General features: G+C 37.0%; 1 protein-coding gene across 1 annotated transcript; it reads left to right on the top strand.

Moving 5' to 3' along the window:
- The first annotated feature begins 12,153 nt into the window (after positions 1-12,153).
- LOC120074355 (protein WHAT'S THIS FACTOR 9, mitochondrial) lies at positions 12,154-14,714 on the top strand. The gene is made up of 2 exons (XM_039027449.1): positions 12,154-12,340; positions 12,422-14,714. The coding sequence occupies exon 2, from the start codon at positions 12,491-12,493 to the stop codon at positions 13,760-13,762; it is 1,272 nt and encodes a 423-aa protein (XP_038883377.1). The 5' UTR covers positions 12,154-12,340; positions 12,422-12,490; the 3' UTR covers positions 13,763-14,714.
- Positions 14,715-16,319: the final 1,605 nt, after the last annotated feature.

Raw genomic sequence — 16,319 nt, 5'->3', positions numbered from 1 at the left:
AATCGGCTAGTTCCGGGCGTAGTAGAAGTACCTCGTCGGTCAATCAACCGGAACAAGCTGGGCCTTCCAATGTCGTACCCGCCCCCCAACCCACCGCTGCCCCAGCAGCTCAACAACGGAATCACCTGGATCAACCAAATGGTGAAGGTGGGAATCCATTGGATGCTGAATGGGCTGTCTCTTATACACATCTAGATGTGTATAAGAGACAGACCTGGATCAACCAAATGGTGAAGGTGGGAATCCATTGGATGCTGAAAGGGAGGCTAGGGCACAAGAAGAGGACGCCTGCATCTATGCCGCGATTGAGGCTTTCACGAACGCCTGCGAGAATGAGGATACTTTTACTTGCACTTATGATACATATGCATTTAGAAGAATTCCATTTGGGCTATGTAACACCCCAGGTACGTTTCAACGATGCATGATGAGCATTTTCTCTAACTATGTAGAAAAGTGCATAGAGATTTTCATGGATGACTTTACTGTGTATGGTAATTCTTTCTAAATTTGTTTGCACAATTTCAGTTTTATTTTGAAAAGATGCATACAAACAAATTTGGTTTTGAATTATGAAAAATGTCACTTCATGGCTTCTCATGGAATAGTTTCAGGACACCTTGTATCTTCTAAGGGCATAGAAGTTGACAAAGCAAAAATAAATGTCATAGCTAACCTTCCATATCCTAAAAACATCAGGGAAATGTGCTATTTTCTTGGTAGTGCAGGGTTCTACAGGAGGTTTATTAAGGACTTTTCAAAAATTGCACTCCCTTTGTCAATCCTACTTAAAAAAGATGTCGTATCTGATTTTAATAAAGAGTGCAAGGAAGCCTTTAATACAATCAAGGAGAAGTAGACATCAACTCCAATCCTTCAACCACCCCGATGGGACTTGCCATTTGAGATCATGTGTGATGCTAGCAATCTAGCAGTAGGGGTAATATTAGAACAAAGAGTTGACAAGAAGTGCTATGTGATCTGTTTCGGATCTAGAACGCTCAATTTATCTCAAATCAATTATTTGACAACAGAAAAAGAATTTCTTTCTATAATTTTTGCTTTCAATAAATTTAGATCTTATATTCTCGGTTTTCCAATAATTTTTTACACTGACCACGCTGCTCTTAGGTACCTTATGACGAATGTTAGCTCTAAAAAAGAGTTATTATTCCTAGCTTAATTCTGGCTCGTTATCGGATTTTACATGTTTATTTCCTTATTTTGTAGGTGTCAAGCAATCATAAGGTAGAATTCGCGATTTAGAGCCGAACGAGTCTAATTTGAAGCAATTAGTAGTTGATTTAAGCATCTGGGTTTCAAAGGAGTTGAGATTGACAAATTGCCATTGAGTATGGTCAGCTATTGAGTACCATCGAGTCAAATTCTACCAAGTAAACAAGCATTGAGCATCGAGAAAACAAGCAGCGAGTATCAAGTAAGAAAGCAGCGAGTAATGAGTTTCTGGTAGAACACTCAGTGTCGCAACGCTCTTCACAAGCCTTAGTCCAACTCTCATTCGACACGGGAAGGCAGTAGCATCAAGTGTAGTGTAGCGTTGCAACGCTGCCCCAAGCATCATGATGCTCCGAAATTGAATTAGCGCCAGTGTTGCAACGCTTCACAACGCTCGAGCTTCAATGCTGTAAGACAGAACACTCAGTGTTGCAATGCCCCTTCCAAGCGTTGCAACACTGCAACGGTTGACGAAAAATTGTTGAACACACGACGCAAGCAAGCATGGTAGACCAGTGGGTTCCAAAGATAAAAATCCTTGAAAACGAAAAATAATTAATAGTGAAAAAGACTTGGTTGAGGATGTAAATACTGAAAGATCTCTTGACGAAGAGCATCCATGAGCGCGTTCGGATCTTTCCGATTTCACCGTGACCGAAATATAACATATACATTCTCACATACAATTATGCAAACAAACAGTAATTAACGGCATGCTTTGAACACTAAAGAATATGGGAAAGAGTTCTCATACCAGTTGAAGACCCTCTTCAAGCTTTAGAACTCAGATGCAGCAGAAGAACCTCCACCCGTACTCTATCGCCCATCAAATATGTCGTCTGCAGCAACACGATCAACCATGAATAAGTGAATGCAGTGGGGATGACACCACCAAAATGGAGCCCTTGGAATTCTCGGAGTGAGAACCCAAAGTGTGGTCTTTGGTGAGTTTGGTAGAGGTTGGAGAATGAACTAATCGTGTAGACGATAAGCAATTGGGAGAGAAAAAGAAGCTATCGTATAGCTAAATGCTTATCGTTTAGAAGAAGCTAAACGATCGTGTAGGTTTTACTAAGCGATCGTTTAGAAGAAGGTAGACGATCCTTTAGAAAACACGGCACACTATGCGATCGTTTAAGGACTAGCATGCAATCGTTTAGGCGCGAGGTGTGTGATCATTTAGGCGTTGAGCGACTATCGTATAGGCACTCGACTTATGCGATTATTTACATTTCCACACCGATGCCAATTTTTTCGAACCTTTGTAAAATGAAACTAATTTTCATTTTATTCTTCGATTACCATAACCGAAGGGGCTGCTTCCACTAACGCACGTCCGAGAGGAATTTTAGGTCAATTATTATATAATTAATCAATTAAATAATTAATAAATATATGCATATTATATTCTTACCTTATAGTTTGATATCACATATCTACTATAGTAATTTATCCTCTACTTGATATAAATAATATTTATATCTAATTTCCTCCAAAATAATGTATCTCATACATTTAGTTAATTATATCATATATAATCAACCAGTTCAATTATATCATATATAATCGAACTCTTTCTTGTCAATTTGAACATTTCAAACTGACCCAAACACTGATTCTCGACTTTATCCAAGCTACCTAGGGGATCTAATGAAGGATCTCATAACGCAGAGTTTCATGAGCGCATTCAGATCGCTCTGATCTCGCCATGACTAAAATATAACATTATACATTTAACACATACAGTTATGCAATCAAAACTTATTTAATGGCATGCTACGAACAAAGATAAATAACAAGGAGACAGAGTTCCATGCCAGTTGAAGACTATCTTCAATCTCCGGAACTCCAACGCAGCGGACCCTCTAAATGTTCTACCAACGCTCAACGAAAAACGTTGATTGCAGCAGCACGATCAATGCTAACTCATGACCGCAACGGGGACGACACCACCACTAATGAGCCCCGAGTATTCTCGGAGTAAAAACCCAAAGGGTAGGCTTTGGTGAATTTGGTAGAGGACGGAGGAAAAACGAGTCATGTAGGCAATAAGCAAGTGGGAGAGAAAACAACGCTATTGCATAGCAGAAATGCTTATCGCATAGAGGAGCTACATGATCGTGTAGGATTTGTTGAACGATCGTTTAGGAAAAGGTATACGATCGTTTAGCTAAATCGGCACACTATACGATCATTTAGAGAAGTTATCCGATCGTGTAAGTGGAAGTGTGCGATCGTTTAGCGCGAGGTGGACGATCGTTTAGGAGAAGAAGCAACTATCATATAGGCTCTCGAGCGATCGTTTTCTTTCACCAGCGCGCTTTCACGAAATCTTTTGGGCGATTGAATGATTATGGATTGCATGATCCAAAAATGAAAACTTTTTTCATTTTTAACTCCTCGGTTACCATAACCGATTCTGTCCACTAACCCACGTCCGAACGTGGAAAAATGATTAATTATCATATAATTAATCAGTTAATTAATAAATAAATATAACCATATTATATTTATATCCTATTTAATCGTATGTTGTATCACATATCTACTATAGTATTTTCTCCTCTACTTGATATAAATCATATTTATATCTAATTTCCTCCAAAATAATATATCTCATACATTTAGCCAATATATCATATATAATTAACCAGTCTAATATATATCATATATAATCGAACTTTCTCTTATCAATTTGAACATATTAAATTAACTCAAATACTGGTTCTCGACTTTATCCAAGCTGCCCAGGGGACCTAATGGACCTGCGGCTCGAAGCTCCAACGGTACGTGAATAGCTGACTAAACTCTTTAGCCACGAGATCCACATCCGTTAACTGTCAGGCATTCCACTAAATACTAACAGCTAAACTCTTCTTACCACAGATATACTTCGTGTCCATCGGATATAACCAATCATGAGTATGATGACCCTTCACAGATGCTCGTAAGTATAGCTGGCCAATTTACCATTTTGCCCCTGTTAGTTACATCCCCTCCTTACGGTACCACTGATTCCTCTAATAAACAATACAACATAGCCCAACTATGTGTGAACATCTCTCGGCCAAAAGAAGGTGTGTGCGCCACATCGTTTAAGCCCCGGAATCAGCCCTTAAAGGAGTTATCTATCTACTTACCCCTACCTCGGGGAAGGAGTGAATTCCATCTTGTGCAGCTGAGTTCCCAACTCCCAAATCAGACGAATCTCCAAAATGGTAGGTTTGAATCAGCAACCTGGCCACTCGCACCCATACAAATCAAAGGACCACCCTCAATGGCACGATTCCCAACTCACTCAGGATTGAGGTCATGTTACCTATGGTCATCCTAGTGAAGTGAAGTTTCTGTCATGAATAGTGTTATATAACTAGACATTAACACTTCGTGGTCAGGACTTATACAAACTCTTTGTATAGGACGCCCCCGCTCGCATGTCCCCAACACGAATGATCAGGATCAGACCATCTGTGATAAGTCACAACACTTATGACCATTTCACAAAGCGGGTCGCATCCGTAGCGTTACCAGGATAAGGTTTCCCTCCTATATCCATATACTACAGACCATTTTGGTTATCACTCAAGACATGATCCACTTGTATGTCACCACATACATGCTTGAGTCACATACAGATAACCAGGAATTTTATGTTTATTAGTTTGTGGTAAAGCAAATAAAACAATTAACTAAGCAAAATACAAGATGTGAAGTAAATATTATATATTAACAACACAAGTGTTCGTACATGCTATTTACAAACTACAGGACACGAGACTTTAGGGCATCAACCCCAACACCTAATGGACTTGTGGCTCGAAGCTCCAACGGTAAGTGAATAGCTGACTAAAATCTTTAGTCACGAGATCCATCATCCGTTAACTGTCAGGAATTCTACTAAAGATAAACAGCTGAACTCTTCTTACCACAAATATATTTATGTGTCCATCAGATGTAACCAATCATGAGTACGATGACCCTTCATAGATGCTCGTAAGTAAAGCTGGGCCAATTTACCGTTTTGCCCCTGTAATTACATCTCATTTCTTAAGTACCACTGATTCCTCTAATGAACAATACAACATAGTCCAACTATGTGTGAACACCTCTCGGGCTTAGAGAAAGTGTGTGGCACCACATCATTCAAGCCCTAGATTCAGCTCTTAAGGGAGCTATCTATCTACTTGCCCCTACCTTGGGGAAGGAGTGAATTCTATCTTGTGTGGCTGAGTTTTCAACTCCCAAATCAGATGAATCCCCAAAATGGTAAGTTTGAATCGACGACCTGGCCACTCGCACCCATACAAATTAAAGGACCGCCCTCAATGGCAGAAGTTCCCAACTCACTCAAGATTGAGGTCATGTTAACTATGGTCATCCTAGTGAAGTGAAGTCTCTGTCATGAACGGTGTTATATAACGAGACGTTAATACTTCGTGGTCAGGTCTTATACAAACTCTTTGTATAGGACACCCCCGCTCGCATGTCTCCAACACGAATGATCAGGATCAGACCATATGTGACAAGTCACAACACTTGTGATCATTCCACAAAACGGGCCGCATTCGTAGCGTTACCAGGATAAGATTTCCCTCCTATATTCATATACCACAGACCATTTTGATTATTACTCAAGACATGATCCACTTGTATGTCACCACATACATGCTTAAGTTACATACAGATAACCAGGGATTTTATGTTTATTGGTTTGTGGTAAAGAAAATAAAACATGCAATTGAGTAAAAAACAAGATGTGAAGTAAATATCATATATTATACAACACAAGCGTTCGTACAAACTGTTTACAAACTACAGGATACGAGACTTTAGGGCATCAACCCTAACAAATACCCATAAAGAAATCCTCAACATGACTAGTGAGGAAGGTGAAATACCTAAAGATAATAATGAAATTTCAATAAACTACGTCATGATAGGAAAAAGATAAAAACGAACTAATGTAACTATTGACAATATTTTTACATATAATGTTGCTCTTGATATTATATCTGAAAATAAGGATCATGAAGCAAAATCTGTTGAAGAATGTTGACATAAAAAAGATTGACTTTAGTAGAAAGAAGCAATCGAGGCAGAATTAAACTCACTTTCAAAACGTCAGGTTTTTAGACTAGTAGTCCGAACATCAGAAGATGTTAAACTTGTGGGATACAAATGGGTATTTGTGAAGAAAATAAATGAAAATAATGAGGTCACAAGATATAAAGAAAGACTAGTTGCACAAGATTTTTCACAAAGTCCTGGTATTGATTTTGAGGAGACGTATTCTCTGGTGGTGAATACAACTACATTAAGATATTTAATTGGCTTGACTGTGTATAAAAGTCTGAATATGCATCTTATAGATGTAGTCACAACATATTTATATGGATCTCTTGATAATGATATTTATATGAGAATTCCAGAAAGATTTAAGGTACCTGAAACATATACATCAAATTCTCGGGAATGGTATTCAATAAAGTTAAATAGATTACCATGGATTGAAACAATCAGGATGGATGTGGTACAATCGCCTGAGTAGATATTTATTGAAAGAAAGATATCAAAATAATCCAATATGTCTGTGTGTTTTTATAAAGAAATCACAATCAGGATTTGCTATTATAACTGTATATATATGACTTGAATATAATTGGAACTCCTGAAGAGTTTTCAAAGGCAATAGAATATCTTAAGAAATAATTTGAGATGAAAGATCTCGGGAAAACAAAATTTTGCCTTGATTTGCAAATTGAGCATTTAGCAGATAGAATATTTATTCATCAGGCAACTTATACAGGAAAATTTTTGAAAAGATTTTATATGGACAAAACACATTCATTAAATATTCCAATGGAAGTCCGTTCATTGTGAAGGAAATCAGATTCGAGATTTCCATGAGCAGCGGAAATAGATTATTCCAAATCACAATCATGAATGAACAATACATTTACAGTCGACTTCAAACAAGCGGTTATACAATTCATACAGAAATTACAGCATGAAAAACTCAAATGAACAAAGAGAGAAACTCTACGAACATTTGAAGATGCGTCTCCACGTTCCGTTGCACACGATCGCTCGAACACCAGCAACTTCAAACGCTCGATCTACATGACCGCAACACCGCACGAACTCTTTGCACTCGTCCTCAACGATCGCCGCAGTAGCGCGAACGGCCTCTAGAAAACCTCGTCGGTGTCAAGTTGATCTAACACCACCAACAAGACGACCTTGGTATTCTCGGTGTGAGAATCCAGAGGGTGGGCTCTGTTCGGACTTGGTATGAGGCAGACGGAGGAGGAAATACCGGTCGTGTACTTTGGGCAAGCGATCGTCTAGCAAAAGTATGCGATCGTTTAGTAAATACTGCACGTTTAGCTTGCCACTGTATGATTGTTTAGCTCGTCAGCCATCGATAAATCCACATTTACTTGACGACTATTGTGAGATCCCTTTTACGTCAAGAGAGAATCTCAAAACTTTTATGAAAAACCTTTTGTAAATCTTCTTTTCAAAATAAGAAAACCACTTTCCTTTTAAACTCACGGTTACCATGAATTCGATAACCACTCATTCACTTGGTTATTAAAGAAAAAGAATAATTATCCAATAATTAATATTATTATAAATATAAATGATAACAAACTTATCACACTATATTTATAACCTATAGTTTTAATATTTCATCTCATGAAACATATAAACCATAGTTCTTTTTCTATTCCATGGTACTTAATGTAAATCTCATTTACATCAATCCTCCACTAGATGTATCTCATACATCATACCGATTATATCATATATAATCAAAATACCCCTTGTCAATTTGAACATTTCAAATCAACACCAAGAATTGATCCTCAACTGAATCCATTGAGCAACCAAGGGGACCTTATGGACCTGTAGCTCGAAGCTCCAACGGTACGTGAATAACCGATAAACTCTTTAGTCACGAGATCCACCATCCGTTAACTGCCAAGCACTCCACTAAAGACCGACAACTGAACTCTCCTTACCACAGATATATTATGTGTCCATCTTAACCAATCGGTTGTGCGACAACCCTTCACAGATCACTCGTAAGTACAACTAGGTCAATAACCGTTATGCCCCTGTAGTTACATCTGTCTCCTTAAGTACCACTGATCCCTCTAATAAACATAAATCATAGTCCTACTATGACCGAGTCTTCTCTTCCAAAGAGAAGTTATGGCCACTATGTTCAAGCCCCAGAATCAGCCCTTAAGGGAGCAATCTCTCTACTTATCCCTGCTTCGAGAAAGGAGTGAATTCCATCTTGTGGAATGAGTTCCCAAAAAGGTTGACATGTTGAGTTGGCAATCTGGCCATTCTCACCCATACTAATCAAAGGACCGCCCCTAAAGGCAGGAGTTCTCAAAACACTCAGGATTGAGGTCGTGTCACCTATGGTCGTTTCGGTGAGATTTAAGTCTCTTGTATCAATGGCGTTATATACAGAGTCTAGTCATCTCGTGGTCCAGGTATTATACAAACTCTTTGTATAGGACACCCCCGCTCGCACGTCTCGACATGAATGGTCAAGATCTACCATCTGTAGTAGTTCACAACACTTGCAAACCTTTACAAAGCAGACCGTATCCATGGTGTCACCAGGATCAGGTATCCCACCTTAATCCTTATACTACAGACCTATTTAGGTTATCACTTAAGGCATGATCCAATTGTATATCACATATACATGCTTAAGTTCACATAAGATAACCAAGGAACTTTATTTATTGGATACGAGTAAATTCCAGAATTAAATAACATTTATGTTGCGAAATCAACAATTAAAGAACACAAAAAGGGAACGTAGAGTAGGGAAGATCGACACAAAGATATACGTGGTTCACTAATAGTGTGTTAGCTACATCCACGGGCAGAGGGAGAACAATATTATTTGAGAGAATGTTTTTCAAAATTACATAAAAAAAATCGCGCTTCTAGGTTAGAGAGTTGATATATCGCACTGCTTTAAACCCTAGGGTCAAAATCATAAATAACTACAAAAAAATAAATATGTTGAATACAAGGCATTTCAATAACTTATTTTATTCATTAAAAATGTGTATCTTTACAAAACAACGAGACTCTGGGAGAATTAGGACACCAATCCCAACACATTGGATATAAAGAAAGATATATTTCAACCTTAAGAAGATAATGAAGAACTTATTGGTCCTGAAGTACCATATCTTAGTGCAATTGGTGCATTTATGTATCTTGCTAATAATACAAGACTAGATATTGCATTTTCAGTAAATTTATTAGCTAAATATATCCTACAAAAAGACATTGGAACGAAATTAAGCATATACTTCGTTATCTCCGAGGAACAATCGATATGAGTTTGTTTTATTCAAATAAATCAAATTTTGATCTAGTTGGTTATGCAGATTCTAGATATTTATCTGATCCACACAAAGCTAGATCTCAAATAGGTAATCTGTTCACAAGTGGAGGAACTGCTATATCATGATGATCGGTGACACAAATTATAACGACTACTTCCTCAAATCATGCTGAGATTCTTGCAATTCACGAGGCTAGTCGAGAATGTGTATGGCTAAGGTTAATGACTCAACACATTCATGAAACGTGTGGCTTGTCTTCTAATAAAAATCTTCCAACAATATTATACGAAGACAACACAATGTGCATAGCCCAAATCAAAGGAGGTTATATTAAAGGAGATAGAACAAAACATATTTCACCAAAGCTTTTCTATACTCATGATCTTGAAGAGAATGACAACATCACTGTACAACAAATTTGTTCGAAGGATAACCTGGCAAACTTATTTACAAAGGCATTACCAACCGCAACTTTTGAAAAATTGGTGCACAATATTGGAATGCGGTGACTTAGAGATCTTAACTGATGTTTTCATGAGAGGGAATAAATATATTGTATTCTTTTATGAGTATGTATTATATGAAATATGTACTTTTTTTTCTTCACTAGGGTTTTTTCCCATTGGATTTTTCCTAGTAAGGTTTTAATGAGACATATTATATAATAGGCATCTAAAAGGGAGTATGATGAATATTATAATAAAAAATAGATGTGCATTGCTTAGTGTCCTAAAAGCCATGTGTCACCATTCATGGTCCATGTGCCTTGTATTAATTCACGTTTGGTGTCCATGTAAGTCCACATCCTACTTGCCACTTTGTCAATAAATAGTGGTCTTTGGTAGATCTTAAAATGATATACCCATTAGTGAGAAATCCACACTAAATGGTGATATACCCATTTTATAATTTTAGTTTTTATTTATTTATTATTATCATATTATACTTTTCCATATTCGTATTCCTGTTATGCTCCTCAATTTCATAACATGTACTACTTTTTTCTATAATTTTCTTCGTTGATTACTTACCTTTCAAAACCGTTTCTAATCAAGCCAATTTTTCCAAAACTATTTTTTAAAAAGATGATTTTGTTATTGACGGAAAAAAAAAAAAGAAAGGAAAGAAAGTATATATATTTATATATTGGATTTTCTTATTTGTATTTGGCTTTACTTCTTTTATACATATGACATTTTGGTCCCTAAATTTTCATTGGAGTAACAATTTAGTCTATGAAATTTGAAACAATTTAGTCCCTATTATAAAGAAAATCTCTTTAAAATTAAGTTTCAACTTTATTATGTAACAACTTAATCCTTATACATTATAAAAAAAAAATTAATTTTAGATCACTTTATTGATCTACATATATAATAAATTTTATTAAATTTAATAATATTTTTTATGATAAGGATTAAATTGTTATAAGTTATAAAATCTATGGACTAAATTATTATATATTGTGAGGACTAAATTGATATAAATTTAAAAATACATATAAATTGCTACCAACTAGATTTACTTGTATGAAAGTTTTAACCTCTCAATATATGTTAGGGTTTAAGAAAAAGAAAGAAAGAAAGAAAGAAATCAGAGTAGACCCCTAGTATAAAAAGACTTTTTTATGGTTGTTGGCGAGCAAACCGGTATCTCGCCCAAAAAGCAGAGCAGACCCCTACTTAAGTAAGTGTGAGAGGAAAAGGGGATCAAAATGTCCCATCAATTGAGGACTTTCCTTTCATTCCCCACCCCCCTTTCCATTCTTCCTTCCCCTTTCCTTCCCTTTTTTTCAATAAAGAAGCCCCGCTCCCTAAAGAAAGGGCCTATCTCTGATAAGGAAACGAAATGATCTCAATTTGACGACAAACCGGTTTGATGATTGTTCTCCACTAACCACAAGGATATAGGGACTCTATATTTCATCTTCGGTGCCATTGTTGGAGTGATGGGCACATGCTTCTCAGTACTGATTCATATAGAATTAGCACGACCTGACGATCAAATTCTTGGTGGGAACCATCAACTTTATATTGTTTTAATAATGACTCACACTTTTTTAATGATCTTTTTTATGGTTATGCCGGCGATGATAGGTGGATCTGGTAATTGGTCTGTTCCGATTCTGATAGGTGCACCTGACATGGCATTTCCACGATTAAATAATATTTCATTCTGATTGTTGGCACCAAGTCTCTTGCTCCTATTAAACTCTAGTAGAAGTGGGTAGCAGCACTGGGTAGACGGTCTATCCACCCTTAAGTAGAATTACCAGACATTCTAGAGGAGCAATTGATTCATCAATTTCTAGTCTTCATCTACCTGATATTTCATCCATTTTAGATTTTATCAATTTTATAACGACTATTTTCAACATACATGCGTGGACTTGGAATGACTACGCATAGATCATCCCTCTTTGTGTGGTCCGTTTTAGTGACAGCATTCCCACTTTTATTACCATTTTTGGTACTGGCAGGGGTTATTACCATGTTATTAACGATGGAAACTTTAATACAACCTTTTTCGATCCCGCTGAGGACCCCATATGTTAGGGTTTAAGAAGAAAGAAAGAAAGAAGGAAATAAATCAGCCTTCAGCAACCTCCCTCGCGCACAGTCTCTCTCCCTCGCCTCCCTCCTCACGCAAACCACGGCCACCAGGGCAGACGTTCGCCGGTCGCCGTCGCACGCCGCTCGTCTCTGCCCAGCTGTGCGGTATGTTCCGGCCGTCTCCCTCTCTCTTTCTCTCCCGTTTTTCGCTCTCTCTAAGTTTTGACTCTCTTCCTACGTATTCAGATTCAGCCGCTGCTGTTAGTACCTTCATCGCGCCGCCCACCATTCGTTCGCAAATTCGGAATCTTCAAAATGAAGAACTTGTTCATTTCGACCCTAATTCTTCAATCGCGATACCAGAGCCCCAAGCTTTTTCTGTACCATCAATGGCGAGGAATAGCGAAGGTTCGTCTCAAATGGGTCAAGAATCGGAGTCTCGATCACATCATCGACACGGAGACCGATTTGAAGGCCGCTTGCCTTCTCAAGGACGCCATTAAGCGCTCCCCTACTGGCTTCATCACCGTCAAATCCATCGCCGATTGGCAAAAGCTGCTCGGCCTGACCATTCCTGTTATTCGATTCATTCGGAGGTATCCAACTCTTTTTCACGAATTTCCCCATTCTCGTTACGCTAATTTGCGTTGCTTTCGTTTGACGGATACCGCACTGTTTTTAGATCAGAAAGAGAGTAGTATACATCAAGTACACGAGAATGACACTGTCGAAAGACTTTGTAGAGTGCTTATGATGATGAAAACTAGGGCTGTTCCTCTTCAATCCTTGCGTCCCTTAGAATGGGATCTTGGTCTGCCATGTGATTTTGAGAGGTCATTGGTTCCAAGATATCCAGATCATTTTCGATTGGTGAAGGCCTCCAATGGGGATTGGTGTCTGCGGCTTATGGAATGGCGCGAGGAATTTGCAGTTTCAGCCTTGCAAAGGAGCAATCAGAGCTCTGAATTGGGAGATGCGTATAGGCAATTCAAAAGGGGGCATACCACATTGGCTTTTCCTATGAATTTTCCGAGGGGATATGGGGCACAAAAGAAGGTAAAAGCTTGGATGGAAGAGTTTCAGAAGTTACCTTACATTTCTCCATATGAGAGTTGTAGGCAAATCGATCCAAATAGTGATCTGATGGAGAAAAGAGTTGTTGGGGTTCTACATGAGCTTTTGAGTTTGACTCTTCACAAAAAAACTAAAAGAAACTATTTGAGAAGCTTGAGAGAGGAAATGAATCTCCCCCATAAGTTCACTCGAATCTTCACTCGGTATCCTGGAATCTTCTATCTCTCCTTGAAGTGTAAGACCACAACTGTGTCTCTCAAGGAAGGGTATCAGCGAGGAAAGTTGGTGAACCCACATCCTTTGACATGTCTAAGGGAGAGATTTTATCATGTCATGAAGACTGGACTGTTATACCGTGGGAAAGGTGCTGCATTGTTGGAAAAGGAGGGCATTTTGCTTAATAATACAGCCGAGGTGGTGGAGGATGGTTTGGATATTGAATCAGATGAGGCAGGTGACGATGAATGTTCTGAGGATGAAAACTCACAAGCTGAGGAATCTGATTCAGATTAATGGACAATGGACATTGGACTCAGATAAATGGATCCTTCCTTTGCTAGTTGCCAAAAAAGAGGAACAAAAATCAACGCCTCCTATGTATATATATGAGAAATGGGAGCTTACTCTTTTCCTTATATTTGTTTATGCATGTTGTTGTTCTTGCTTGAAAAAAATTGTGTTGACATGCAATCGTCTTCTTGTAGTTTTCTTTTCTTTTTTGACACAAGTTATTCCTTCATTTTTCGTTCAGCACTTGTTGGAGGACCCTAAAAGATTGGGAAGTTAGGGAGCAATTGATTTGATTGCAATTTAGGCAGATTGAGTTGAGTGATATCTTTTGTTTTTCTTGCAGTTTCATTGGTAGGTGACTCCATCTAAGGAATCGACATTGTCCCATGTAATAAAATGCCATGTAGTTTATGTAATAAATACATAAGCTATTGAGGAAAGAAATGCTTTCTGGTGAAGAGAGATTTGGAAAGATGGTATTATGCACTATTCCTGACTTGCGAAAAGAAATGCAGAAGGTTTTCTATGTAAGAAAAACATTTTTCATACTTTCATGATGTTCATACTCAAAACTCAAAACTTGATCCAGCAGAAAGCTCTGAAGAGAAGGACATGGCTGGTAAAGAAATTATTTATCTGCAACTCTGTATAGATTGGAGTAAGTTTAGTTTTATAATTTCTGGCCCTTCTTTGTCTCTGTTATACTTTCTGCATTAAAGGCTAAAAAAGAGTTATTCTGGCACTTGTTTTCAAGATGGTTAGTCATTGCAATGCATTTCGTTTGCTTTTTTCTGTTTGAAACCATATCTGGATTTATATTTGTTAGCTTGTAAGATTATGAACAATGTAGAGACAAGCTACCCTAAAGTATACATGTGACCTTTGATGTGCTGGTGTTGTATCAAACTAGTTGGATTCTTACTATAGTTGATTCAAATAAAGACTGATTCTGTTATATACTTCCTTTCGATTTCATTCTGTCTTAGCCTTTGCCTTTGTTGCTTGCATTTAGTGTATTCATTTATACGTCAACTTCATTTTTCTTTTGGATAATAAACTGTGCGCTATAAAATAAAAGGAAACTATGTAGCCTAGGGGTTGGGTGGGGTGGATAATCATCCAAAAAGAATAATCGTTGGTGGATAGAATATACTATGTACCCCTATGTAGCCTAGGGGTGGGGTGGATGATAGGATATACCATCCAAAAAGAATCCATCGAGGATCTCCTCTTAGAAAAATCCTACTTATTGTAGGAACAAGTGGTTCACTCTAGAAGGGAGGCATCTAGATCCACACCAACTTCTCAGACAACAGGATCTTGTTTCTTCATCCTTAATGTAAGGGAAGGGCCCCTCATACTAAGGGGGAAAGTGTCCAATGGAGGAACTTTCTTTGTAACCTCTTGACAGTATTTTGGCTTTCTATGGAAGAGAGATTAAGTAAGGACAGGATCTCTTTTATAGGGGAGGCTATATAGTTCTGGAAATTTACGAGAAAAGGGAACAGTGTTGGCTCTAGCGTCTCCCCTAAATCGGATTTGTCTTCTATTCGAAGCTTGGAGTTGGGGCAATGAGTGGAGTTGTGAGATTTGAGAACTTGTGAAATCCAGTCTAGGAACTCATAGTGTAAGGAGTTAATAAGACATATAATTGAATATATATAATTAAAGAAAAAAAATATATATGTAAAAGTGAGCTTTCCCTCATTTGTATTTGTACGTTAGATATGAGAAATTAAGTTGAAACTTTTTCAAAAAGATCATATACTTTATATATTGAATGCAATCTCCTCCCAAAATGAGGTAATTTAATATTCAATAATCACAATGGTCATTGATAATGAAATATTAGAGTGTTGTAAATTGTGCAAACATACAAGTATAACTAGCAGTTGAGACATTTTACATCTCTTCTCAATCTTTTTTTTCTCTCTTTCCATTAATGGGGGAATCCATTCTCTTCTCAATTCAATCTTTCCATTAAGATTTTTTACTTTTTCTTTTTTTTCCTTATTTCAAAGTTTGTTCAATTTTAGTCTTTGTATTTTCTATAATCTTAAATTTAGTTTTTCAAAGTTATTTTTTGCCAAAATTGAATAGATAATATAATAATTTTCATGCAAGAAAGTAAAATCTTTTTAAAATTTATAGTAAAAATGTTATAGATAATGAAAAGTTTTTTTTTTTTTTTTTTTTTAAAAAAAAATCTAGTATTGGAGATTAAATTTTAAAATTTATTGAAAGTATATGGCTTAAAATTGGATAATTGTAATTACGATAACTAAAATTAAACAAACTTCAAGTATAGGACTAAAAGGATATTTTAACATTAATTTTTTTTTTGGAAAAAAAGTACATACACCGAAATGTATGTGCAAATTTTTGTCAATTATATGAATGTGTAGATCATTTTAAAATATACTTTCAATTATTTAAAATTAATTTTGATGATATGAAAATTGTATTTAAGATGTGATTTTGAACATGCTAAAATTGATTGTAATATATCACTATGGAAAAGTAAATAAGTTTGAACGGCAAATAAAATGGAGAAGAAAAT

Source organism: Benincasa hispida, chromosome 3, assembly GCF_009727055.1.
Source record: "Benincasa hispida cultivar B227 chromosome 3, ASM972705v1, whole genome shotgun sequence".
NCBI classification, from domain to species: domain Eukaryota; kingdom Viridiplantae; phylum Streptophyta; class Magnoliopsida; order Cucurbitales; family Cucurbitaceae; genus Benincasa; species Benincasa hispida.
Note: the sequence above shows the minus strand (reverse complement) of the source record. Positions and strands in the feature narration are given on the sequence as shown.

What these genes read in the sequence shown, in the direction of transcription:
- LOC120074355 (XM_039027449.1), top strand. Translation starts at nt 12,491, where the DNA reads ATGAAGAACTTGTTCATTTCGACCCTAATTCTTCAATCGCGATACCAG.